This window comes from Fulmarus glacialis, unplaced genomic scaffold (assembly GCF_000690835.1).
Source record: "Fulmarus glacialis isolate BGI_N327 unplaced genomic scaffold, ASM69083v1 scaffold4302, whole genome shotgun sequence".
NCBI classification, from domain to species: Eukaryota; Metazoa; Chordata; class Aves; order Procellariiformes; family Procellariidae; genus Fulmarus; species Fulmarus glacialis.
In genome coordinates this window covers 72,714-84,975 of record NW_009195880.1, presented here as the reverse complement: position 1 = coordinate 84,975, position 12,262 = coordinate 72,714, and the positions used below count along the sequence as shown (strand labels likewise).

Genomic DNA, 12,262 nt, shown 5'->3' with positions numbered 1-12,262 from the left:
AAGAGAAGCTTATTCAAAAGTTTAAATACAAAAACTAGAAAGTAATAAATCTTGAGACTTCCATCCTATATATGAGTCCCACACTTGAAAGAAGAAGCTTTGAAATGAATTCTTATGCTTTTTTTCCAATATGATAAAATCTTGAGAGCATCCAGTAAAGGTTTAATCACTGGCAGATCAAAATTTGATCAATAACTATAAAAAGAGAAGACTAGCGATAAAGACAAGTATTTGATTGATCTGACTCAGTCATCTCAATTGGTAATATATACATTCAGGCTAGAGTAAGCCCTTCCTTTTTACAAGATGGGAAAGGTAATCTGTTTCAATATACCTAATCAAAACTTTTTGTCATTTCAAGTATTATCAAATGTAGATATGAAAAATACATATGCTTTGCATTCCCTCTAGCTGGAGATTATGCTGAACCAGAAATTCTGGATCTGGGCCACACTGAGCATTCCTTTCCCAGCTTTTGGATAATGTAATTTTAAAAAAACAGTCAATCACAAAGTATGACTCTCCATTTGAACTTTAAGAAGGCTTGGAGTGTGTTCAAACATGAAGATACTTTGGTTCATAACTTATTTCCTCACTGAGGAGCAGCAGCGTTCAGTAGCCTCTGGGACCAGAAATTCTGGATCTGGGCCACACTGAGCATTCCTTTCCCAGCTTTTGGATAATGTAATTTTAAAAAAACAGTCAATCACAAAGTATGACTCTCCATTTGAACTTTAAGAAGGCTTGGAGTGTGTTCAAACATGAAGATACTTTGGTTCATAACTTATTTCCTCACTGAGGAGCAGCAGCGTTCAGTAGCCTCTGGGATCTCCACAGCAACCGAGGTTTCAGCTTTTTGATGATCCTACGGGAAATGAACGTTTGCTCTTTAAATCTCAGAAATACCATGACATTTACCTCTCTTAGATCTGTGGGAGGAGAAGCTGGACCTGTGCGAAAGCTGTGATATGCTGCTAGAGCTCTTCCTCCTGATGGCGGTCTGCTGCTCGGGGAAGTGGACATGGATGGACTCCACTGATGCCGCAAGATTGACAGATTTCAAAGAGGCAGAAGAGTCTCTCCTACCTCCTGTCAGAGAGAGCTCATCGTCAGTATCCTCTTTATTACTGGAGCTGTCCCCTTTCTCGTCTTCATCCCATAATCCATGGCACTAGTGGAAAAAGAAGAAAGCATTTCAACCTTGTATTTCTGTCGCAGTATTTATCACAGGCATTCACAAGCGGGAAGACAAATTCATTGTTTTGGGATATCATAGAATCATAGAATCACTTAGACTGGAAAAGATCAAGTCCAACCGTTAACCTCGCACTGCCAAGTCCACCACTAAACCATGTTCCTAAGTCCCACATCTACACGTCTTTGAAATACCTCCAGGGACAGTGACTCAACCACTGCCCTGGCCAGCCTGTTCCAATGCTTGACAAACCTTTCGGTGAAGAAATTTTCCCTAATATCCAAGTGAGTGACTTTCCTGTATCACATGAGTGACTAAAAAAATTAGAACTAAAAATTAAATATAAAATAAGAAACTACATGAACTCAGATTACCTTTAAAATGGATCTGTGGAAGAATAAAGCAAGGAGCTGAACAAGATCATAGTGCACATAACCCTCTTTCTTCTCAATGCCAATAATATTGGGTGGATGGTAAGGTTTATCTTTTGTGTAATCCACATATTTATTCCAAGGAAAGAAGCCAAACTGGAAGAAGTACTTGATGACAATGGCCACCTGTTTAGAAACACAACACACTTGGGGTGTGTATGGCAGATATAACAGCCTCATGACATGAAGGGGGGAGAAATATGACTACTTTGTCAGTTTTATGAGAAGATAAACAAGCATATTCATTGCTATAGAGGAACAACAGTTCACATTTCCTCAGTAATGAAAGTCAATCAATATTTACCAACAGATGACGCTCAGTGGTACCTGAGATACCAAAAGCAGTGTATACTGTTTCTTGATTACCGATTATATAGTAGCTGTTTGCAAATGGTCTGTTCTTGTGATAACTGCTTTACTTGCCAGGAAGGATATTGCTCATTGCAACGAAGAAAAACACAAGACCTTTTCATACCACAGAAAATGCTGAGGACTTCAGCATATATTTGTATTAATATGAAGGGCCAAAGGCCCCTCATCATAGAGATGAAAAACAGAAAAGAGACTATGCAAAGCTTACAATTTAACTTTTCTGTGTTAGACGTGGGGTTACGAAAACAGCAGCATACCTCGGTGTAGACAATGGCTGTCATCCAGAAACGTTTGCTTGGCCGAGGAACAGACAGCATGGCCCAAAGGAATATAAGGATGGGAAGCACCAGGGTTATCATGGAGGCAGAGATCATGTGGTTAAGGATGATTACAAAATAGCACACCATTTCTGACCGGGCCACCAGCGTATTGTACAGGGCATAAATAAGAAGCAAGACTCGAGGCTGACCAACATAGAACTTCTCTGACTCCTCCAGCTCGTCATCATGAAACATCCTGTGAAGAGCAGAGTACCGTAAAATGAAATGAAAATCAATTTCACAAAGGCTGCTTTTTAAATTGCTACTATTTTTCCTTTTGAAAAAGTAAAAAATTCTGTTGCTGAGTTCAACGGGAAAGAAAAAAAAAAAAAAGGGATTTGGTATTATAATCAAATAGCCTGATTCTAAGCTCAGAAAACAAAAATTTCAGGCAAAATAACTAGAAGCACTGTTCTGCTGTTTTTTTAATTTACCCAGAGAGTTGGCCTGGCCCAAGAACTTCTACAAGCACCGCCTTCCTACAGGTGTCCAACCAACATATCTCATGTAAATCACACCATGTTGATGTGGCCCTGTCTGGATTCATATCTGATTTATCAACACAGATGGAAATTTGGAGAAACTCCAGAGGTCCATCAGAAGATGTATGTTACGAATAGTCCTGTGACATAAGATTAGAACATAATAAATGCCCTTGAGCATTAGATGTGTTCAATCTTCTCCCCTTTGCCCCACTCAGATAAATACAAAAGGCAGCAAGAAATCATTATATGACTTTCACATACATTCACAATTCTCTTTGCTTTTCATAAAGAGTGGCCTGGCCTGAGAAGAGATCTCACTGAAAAGCAAAAATGACTATGGAAAACCAGAAGAAAAGACACTGCATCTACAAAGGCAGATCTACATGGCCTCTCTCTCTCCAGATGCAGTCAGGCTAAAAGGCATTTCTGTGGTTTAAGATTTTGTCCTTGCATTCGGGGAAGCTCTCCCCTAGCTGAGTGAGGCCGGAAAGCAGAGGAAGAAGAGCAGCGGCACGATCCCCACCTCAATGCTGGTTGTGCTACTGAGCAGTGTCTGAGGGGCAAAGAGGGGAGCATCCTATCCCTTATGAAAGTACTTAGCAAGGTGGTCTCTCTACATAGCCCTCAGCTCCTACTGGCTTAAACAAAAACTCTGCCAAAGGTTAGAGTTTCCCTTATAGTAACCCAAAATAATTAAAGGAGAAACATTTTCCCAGATAGCCCTGGAGGAAACTTATTTGAAATCACAGCTGCCTGGAGAAGAGAAGCCCTCTCCACAAGGAATATTTAGAAAAGGCCTTGACCCCATGACAATTTCAGCAGAGAAATCCGATGCTAATTGGAACAATTAGCTATGGTATCTGGGGAGAAAGTGGAGGTTCTTTCCAACATGAATTTGAATCGTTTTAGAAATCTGTAATTAGAACAACTGCACAGGAAATGAGCTTCTTCCCTTAAATCAAACTTAGCGCAAGGTCTGTATCAGAAACTGTATAGGCTAGTTCTGAGACAAGAAAACCAAAGTAATGACAAAACTTCACAGACTGGGACGAACAATTTTTCCCTGATGAAGGTCCTTACTTGTTCAGAAGCAGCTCACTAGCCGTCAGCTCGTGCGTCAATGGAGGGAGAATTGTATCATTAAGTCTGTCCGTCCGACTGTCGTCTGGGCTCACCATCATGAGGCTCTTACCAGCTGAGTCATCTGGGGAGCCAAAGGGAAGGTGTTCAAAGCTGACAGCTTTGCTATAGGAAGGGGGAGCTTCTGCATTGCTATCCACAGTGGAGTACAATGGCACATCGGTATCAGGAGTATACGCAGCTCCTTCTGAACCCAGGCTATAATCTTCCACCTCCTCTTCCTCTGGCCTTGACGCAGAATGAGCTCCTTCCTCTTCATGCTCCCCTTCTACCTCCTCAATGGTTTCTGTCGTCCCCTGACGAGAATAGAGCATGGTGACCTGCGTAGGTTCACTGTTGGGGACGGACGAAGAGAGAGAGTTGAGGCTTACAAGGCTCACCACCAAGCGAAGTTTGTTAATTGTACCTTTATGTAGACAGCTGAGCAACCCCATTGCATTCCCAGGCCTCCAAAGTTCATATAATCTGGCAGAAAATATATCATCATGATGTCCTCTTACACAGATGGACCACGTGGGTCTCTCTGCCCCCTGAACGACGTCCCAGTGAACTCACAGTCATTCACTATCATTTTCACACCAGCAAAGGACAAATAAATATCATCATCAAGAGAAACTACACTAACTTTCTGAAAGTAGTTCAAACACTTTCTGACCAGAATCAGGACTTGCTATTACATCTATTTAAAACTTGTTCCATGGTGATTGATAGGCAGCCATAGGGTTCCTTCTAAACAAGGTGCTTTTAACAACCACCATATGGGTTCTGTATACAACTGGAACATGAGCTGAACACACACATCAACTCTGATTCCAAATAAAAGAACAGGTAAATTGCTAACATGGAGAAATACAATCCAGATTACAAAACTGTTCCAGTAACAGGGTATCTTGCTTACCTTTAGACTGCCCTATGTTCTTCAATACAGTCTTCATTTTTACCTTACCTGCCTGCTTTTCTTCTGTATCTACCTATTTTCTTTTTCAACTGTTCTTATTCACTCTGTTCAGTTCTCTGCTTGTTCACCTTGCTTATTCTCGGCTTTGCATGTCCATAATCACTTTCTTAATGCTCTGTGCTCTGCAACAGTCTCAGCTGATGTAAATTCATGCAGCTTGATGACTCCAGATGGGAATCTGGACACCATAATTTAAAAAATATTTTCTTGGCCTTGGTTTCACCCTGTTCATCCCTCACAAGTATTTTTTCACCTATCCCCTCGAACATCACTCTTTCTCTTTTTAGTCTCCATTTCAGTCCTTCTCCGTAGGTTAGACAATAGGCATCAACTCGGTGTCTTTTGTTGGCTGCATGTTCTGCATAGACAAAACCAGATTTCACATAGCTCCTATGAAATGAATGGGGCGATGTTTTCACCTGAAGTATAACCTTTTAAAGAAATCTGGCTCTGGCAAAGCCAGCTGGCACTTCCATCTCCTGCCAAAATTAAAAATTAAGTAAGTTCCATCTCTTTTTCTTTTACACTGCTTCCAAACTTATTGTGGCTGCTTTAGATCACTTTACTTCTAGCAGACTTTTAATTAGAATGTGTAACACTATTATTAGGATGTGTGTTTTGATGATTCACGGTAGCTCTCATCCTGGTTAAAATGCACAAAACCATAAAATCCCATCATTTCAAAACTGATCAACACCAAAAATGTGTAGAACACTTTAAATGCTGATAAAGAATGATCTGATATGCCATAAAATTTCATATTTATAATATTTATAATACTAGTTGAAACACTGTTTCCCAATATAAACCCCTGGGTTTTACCTACTAAAAAGTGAGTGAATGGCTCTGAACAGTTCTCTCTTGCACTGGATATTAACATTATTCACTATTTTTTCATAGCTATTTTCCCTTTCTTAATTCCAACACCTCACAGACTGTAAATCAATGGTAAAGTAATCAAAACATATTTAGCAATCTTTCCTATAGGGGGAAAACTAAAAATTGAGAGAGCAGGGCCAACGTTTGCCTATCTTAGTTTCTAAAATTAGACATCTAAGTCCATATTTAGGATAACTGATTAGCTGAGAAACTTCACTTCCAGCTTCCAATTTTAATAAGAACAACCATCAGCTCGGTAACTCTGAAAATCAGACTCTTTTTTAGCTGACTAAATACAGACTTTAGCCTCGTTTTAGACAGCCAGTGTAATGTAATGGAACAACTTTTAAAAATACATGAGTTAAGGATGAAAAACAAAACAAAAACCAAAACAGAGCAGAATAAGAAGTGAAACAGCAAATGAGTCCTAGATTCTGACCCTGACTTTGAACCTCAGAATCGTGCCACAACACAGAAGGGAGTGAAGCTTCCATTAACCATGCAAACCACTCTGTACACCACATATCTGCAAACGCACATTTATGTACACTGCAGTAAGTATAACGGTAGGGGTAAATGAGTGAACAAAGCATGCATGAGTTAAGCACCTTGACACTATACTGCCACTGTCAGCTGATGAGGAGGACATATCCATGCTCTGCATTTTACGAAGCCTAGGTCGAGCGCGCTCACTTGTTTTAGGAACAGTGTCTGGTCCATCTAAATCATCAAGGGTTGACTGCCTTGAGAACAGCATGGTTGCTTCAGTGTAGCAGCTAGCAGCGCAAACAGTTATAAAGACAGTGTTAAATACAAATGACACTACTATACACATGGTTCAGTAAACAAATATGCTCGCCATGCAGCAAAACACTGACACGGAAAAAAGGTTCAGAGAGAAGATAAGGATTTGTTTACAGTCACCATGTAAACACATTTCTATGCACAGATTGCTCATGGTTATATTCATATAGGGGCTATAGGAGGCTAACAGCCATCTATTTACTATTCATAGAGATATGAAACCAACACAATGCTCTACAATGTTTTCCAAGGGCACCAACTTACATATGTGAGGAGGTTTTATTTTCTTTGTTTCCCCCTGAAATTTCCAAATTCCACAAAAATGTTTTGGGAAGTGACCTCCTCTGTATAAATTCTATTTTATTAATGATATACTGTGCTGAACCTCTTTACACAGGTACAAGCCAATTTCCTAAAAGAGCCCTTAAAACTGAATAAGCTCATATTCCACAAATAGAAAAATAGCTGTCAGACATTGGCTAATCCTCTTTCCGAACCAAAGAGCCAAATCGGATATGTTACTTAGCCAGTAGATGCATGCCAAATATAACCTGCTCTGCATGGGATGGCTTTTATTTTGATATTTAGTAGTAAGCCATGATGATTCTTTCCAGAAGATTTCATTTAGTTCAATCACAGCTTAAAAACTATTTCAAAATTGGTAACATGCACATCTTGAAAGAAAGAACAGATATAATAAACCCTTATCTCCTTTCACTTATCAAATACAACAGGACACCAGAAACATACACCATACATTGAGCACTTATGTGTTACTGGAGAAAAGAAGAACTGGATGAGTTATGAGAAAGTAAGTACATAATTAAATACAAGCACATAACATAGCAACAGGAAAGAAGCAAATACATTAATGACATATGGTAGGTAAAAGAACTATTTCTCCTGCAAAAATCTTTGAAAAACACAGATGTCTATGAAATAAGTTGAGGAACCTGGTGTTTTAACACATGCAGTGACCTGCCCGAGTCTCTCAGATAGAATGCGGGAAGAAAGGACCCCAAAACACAGGATTTACACTCTACTTTTCTGCTTTTGAGTCCATCTGTGTTACACCTGAGCAGCAGCAGCCGGGATTTGCTTCCTTGGCAAGCGTTATGTTTGTCCAGGCGCACAGAGAATTGGGAAAGAGGTCAGAAGGGAAGTGCAATGGCATTTTCTGTGTTACTTTGGTCTTGCTAGCTTGAAGTGAGGAAAAAAATCTGCTGGCATGAAGTGACAGTTTGCAATTATTGCCTTAAGGAAAATGGAGAGGAAAACAGCAAAATACGTGGAGTGAAGAAGCAGTTATTCTTTGGCCTACACTCACTGATGGCCTTTTTTGACAGAATGGGCTGAGGCTAAAAGCGTACTTTGGTCTTTGAATAGAAGAAAAGTATCCTCAAGATACCAAAGGTATTGTGAAATACTTCCCTTAAAAACAGTATTAAGGCAGGGGCACCTCTGTCCTGTCAGTTCATGTGGCCAAGACCCTTTACGAGCCACGTCATTAATTTCTGTGTGTGCGCAAAGGCACACAAGCATCCTCCAGACAAAACCTGGAGGGCTGTCTGCATGGTGCGGGGGTTTTGACGAAGCAGCAAATGCTGCTTCCTATAGGAACAGGAGATCCACCCTAGAGGCCTGATTCAGCAGCATGGAAATCAGTCGGAGCTCCGTGTTAGTGCCTCCAGAGGGTCATGAGGGAGGAGGTTTCCCTTTGCACGTACACCTATGGAGTATAGCCAGGTTGTTGTACTATCAGTGAGGTTTTGGTGCTAACATATAGGGAGACGGCAGCAAGTAGACAATCTGGTTTTGCAGATTACCTTTCTGTCTGTGTGCTACAATGTTATCCACATGTTATTTTACACCTCAAGGGCTGAGTTTAATCTTGTCAAGAGCAACACCTCTTACTAAGGTGTTGAAGTATTTTAAATGCAGACATAGTTCAAAGGGAACCTTCCAAGGGCCTTAAGCAGAGCAGCTGTTGAAATCAAAGTAGCACATGCCCGTTCATATATTTTCAGTGGAAGAAACATATGCCAGCTGCCCTCCAAAACATGTAAGTTCTGACCTGGGTCCCAGAAAAATCAAAGGAAAAACATCTATTAATTCCAATAGATAAAAACATTTGCCCAGATGGAGTCCCTGAAATAATTTGGTTTAAAGCTGTTTTAAATGAAGGATGAATCATCAGAAGAATTATTGACTGAGCAGCTGCTCTGTATCCTTGAACGTCAGGAGATGTGTATGAGGTGACACCTGTAGCACAGTCTGTATATTCTTTATGTACTTTAGGAACATGCTTCCAAACATGGAGGAAATGAGAACACCAATAAAGTGGAGAGATTTACACTTGGCAAAGCTGATGTTGACTCAGTCATTGACTATCGCATAAATTTAATCCAAGCATATCTTCCTGAGTGACTTTTCAAATTTGTGTCCTTGGAGACCTTGAAAAGCATTAGCTTCTTGAAATCATTCAAGGACTAAGTATTTTAAATTGAATGTACATTAAAAGCCCCGAGTTCAAGCATTTTATATAAAGTTGATCAGGCATCCATTTCAAGTGGGGATATATATAGCAGAGATGTTTTTATCCTCAGTGAGCGGGAAATTTCTTACTTTATGACTTCCTTTTTGCTAAACAAATCTACCCTTCCCAGAGAGTTTATTAGTTTAAGGGGTGACTTACAAATTTTTCTGTTTTTTTTCTGTCCATGGGCAAGTTATTGACTGGCATTACCTTTATGAACTACTACACTCCCCACACCTGCAAGCAAAGATCCCAAACATTTCCTATCAATCATTCACGTTCCTAAGTCAGACACAGATCCAGCCCCAAACTGGGACTCTCCTTTCATCCTTTCTCCTGCCTCCCAAGGCAACTGTTAGTTCCCCAGTGCTCCCTGCCTCAAGCCCTATTCTCCCATCTAGTGAGGGAAGTATAGATGAAGAGTGGTGTCCATAAACACCCTGACCACACTTGTATGTTCACTCTTACAGGAGGGCCAGGGGCTTCCACCTGCAGCTCCTATAAAAGCCTACACACAGGTAGAGTTGGGAACTGAATACGTTATTTGTGATGGACAAAAATTAATACAAACTGAACTGGATACAAAACCTTGGAGATCCTGAAATCTGACTTAGGACCCGCGTCTAGCTGCTATTTCATAATCATAGGCAAAGTCCCATAAAGGCAGCCAACTGGCTTTAGTAAGTTCCCAACCACGTTACTGAAATTCACAAGGTGTTTAACCTAATAAGCAGTTCGTCAGTCAAATGGAAACAAACGGCAGTGAATGCTCTACCATGCTAGCTCCCGATCCCTTCTGGTGGTGCTCCTCAAAGAGCTTGCTAAGGATCAACATCAGTCTCTTCTCCTCCTGGCCCATATGAACTTTGCACTTTGCCTTTAGGATACATAAGAGTATTTATACATAAAGAGAAACCAAACAATTACATTACGAATACCTCATTACACTTCTAGCTACTGTATAGAAAAAAGACTGAGAATAAATGACAGCCCTACTAAAAGAGAAAATCCCACAAAGGATACTCAGCAAAACTACGGTAAGAACAACATCCCTCGGTAAGACTTACACGGGTCAGCCCTGAACTTCACAAGAAATTTACAGTTCCTGCAACTGATCAGGAGGGTTGTTCTCTCTGGAAAACCAGTGTGTAGAGCACTGAGCAGATACCCGCAGTAATTCCTGTCCTGAGTACTGAGGAATATGTATTATTATCATGGAATAGCTTCTGTGCTTCTGCACCCCTGTGTACTTCCAAACATGCCCATCTTACTCATGGACCTAATGTCCACTACAGAATTTTGTGTAGGGCAACCAGAATGCTGGTTAGAAACCCTCTGCCCCTTCCCAAAAGTTTTCCATTGCAATCCTAGATCCATGATCACACGGATGCTTTAGATTCAATTAGTTGCTTTTACATTTACTGGAAATCATTACTTTGAAATGTAAAATGCCCTGTTCTTTTGTTTGGGCAATTCAAAAAAATCACTCAATAAACTCACATGAAGTTTAAAACATTTCACATTTCTAAAAAAGCTCATAAGCACTTTTGTAATCCCAGGAAGAGACATGCAAGGGTGCCCCAATAAACAGATGGCATTATCATTCAATCAACAGACTCATTTTTGCTTCCTCTAATTACAGGTCATTATTATTATAGCAGATGTGCACAATTTGTAAATACTCTCAGTGCAAGAATATTTGATTGTTCATTACCAGAAAGAGAAATTGAGATTAGAGAAATCAGTCATAATACTGCCTTTGCTATTCCTTGCTTGACAGGTCCTGTGACATCTTCTGAGGAAACGGAGATGACAGTAACACATGTGAAAGATTTAACTTTTTCTGTTGCAAAGCAGCTCCACAGAATCACTGAATTCTCTGAGTTTGAAAAGAGATTTTAATTGTGTAAGTATGCTCAAAGCAGGGTGACAAATGGGTGGTTATTCTGAAAAAAAAAGACATAAGTGGAGCTCAACACTGGATATCCTCTCATCGAAGAGGCAGAATTTACACATGAAAATTACAAGATTTGTCTTTCTTTTTTATAATTCATTTTGGAATTGGCTTCCCTTTGCTTCTAGTTAAAGTTCTTGCTAACATTGTTGTATAATAATGATAACTTCTTCTACCTAAAGTATACAGTATGACCAAAAACTATTTAAGGGAAGCAGGACTGATATCACTATTCTTTCTTTAGGTGAGACTGAACTTTGTGGAGTTAAATTCTGCCCTGCAGATATCCAAGTGGCTCCAAGTGAGCTGGTAATAGAATTTGGCTTTACATTTTTCTCACGTCATCTGACTCCTGTAAAACTTTGAGACAAAACACAAAGGTGTTGCTTAGTTGGGTAGCTAGCCACCGAGAACGATTTGCTCGGATTTGGTGTTTTTACTGGCGTGAACCTCTCAAAGGCCAGTGCTCACCCTGGGGAGCAATTTGTGAATATTTTGTGAAGCATAGTACTCACAGGCACTCTCTTACACTTGCTTTTCAATAACATCAGAAAGGAACATAAGCCCTCGTTATTTTCAGACTGCTAGCATCTACCCATATGTCATTAGTAAAAGTTAAGCATAATTTACTGTACACAGAAGCTACCAAGTTTGCTGGGAGTATCAAACACAATATGATACTGCCACACTTCAGAGAAGAACAAGAGACAGCAGAATGCAACGGATTATGAAACAGCTGGATTTCCAAAGCTCTCCCTTCTCCCCTTCATATTGGACAATTTCTGCAGTCTCTTAAAAGTCAAGAACACCAGGGACACGGTGGGAACAGGCTGCCTCTGTAAGGGAAGGAAGTGAACGTGTGTGCCTCCATGTGCATGGAGCTGCAGGAGCATGCAGTAGTTTTGGCAAGGGACTTGTCGGCATCTGTCTTGAGAAAAGAACGAGGAAGGTGTTTTTCCTGAACTAGTATGGGTATTTGATCCACAAACTGTATAGAGCTGCTGGACTGTAATCATAGCAGTTAGGAAATCAGGCTCTTCAGATGATCTTCGCCCTATGTGTATGAGAGGGGGATTTTGCTCTCTCAAATCCAGAATCTCTCTCAATGAAAAGCCTTTTTTGATTGGTGGGCAACAAACAACAATTTATTCTACGAAGACAAAATATTCACAATGAATGATCATTCCC

The 12,262-nt window shown here is 40.2% G+C and overlaps 1 protein-coding gene across 1 annotated transcript in view; it reads right to left on the bottom strand.

Moving 5' to 3' along the window:
- Window positions 1-12,262, bottom strand: part of PIEZO2 (piezo-type mechanosensitive ion channel component 2) — a gene marked incomplete at its 5' end in the record, with an annotated part of 99,503 nt that overhangs the window by 16,986 nt on the left and 70,255 nt on the right. Inside the window, 6 exons of the mRNA XM_009588243.1 lie at window positions 1-8; window positions 913-1,171; window positions 1,570-1,752; window positions 2,256-2,514; window positions 3,884-4,276; window positions 6,389-6,556. The exon at window positions 1-8 is cut by the window's left edge and continues 143 nt beyond it. Of these exons, the coding sequence (XP_009586538.1) occupies window positions 1-8; window positions 913-1,171; window positions 1,570-1,752; window positions 2,256-2,514; window positions 3,884-4,276; window positions 6,389-6,556 (1,270 nt within the window). The remainder of the gene's footprint in view (window positions 9-912; window positions 1,172-1,569; window positions 1,753-2,255; window positions 2,515-3,883; window positions 4,277-6,388; window positions 6,557-12,262) is intronic.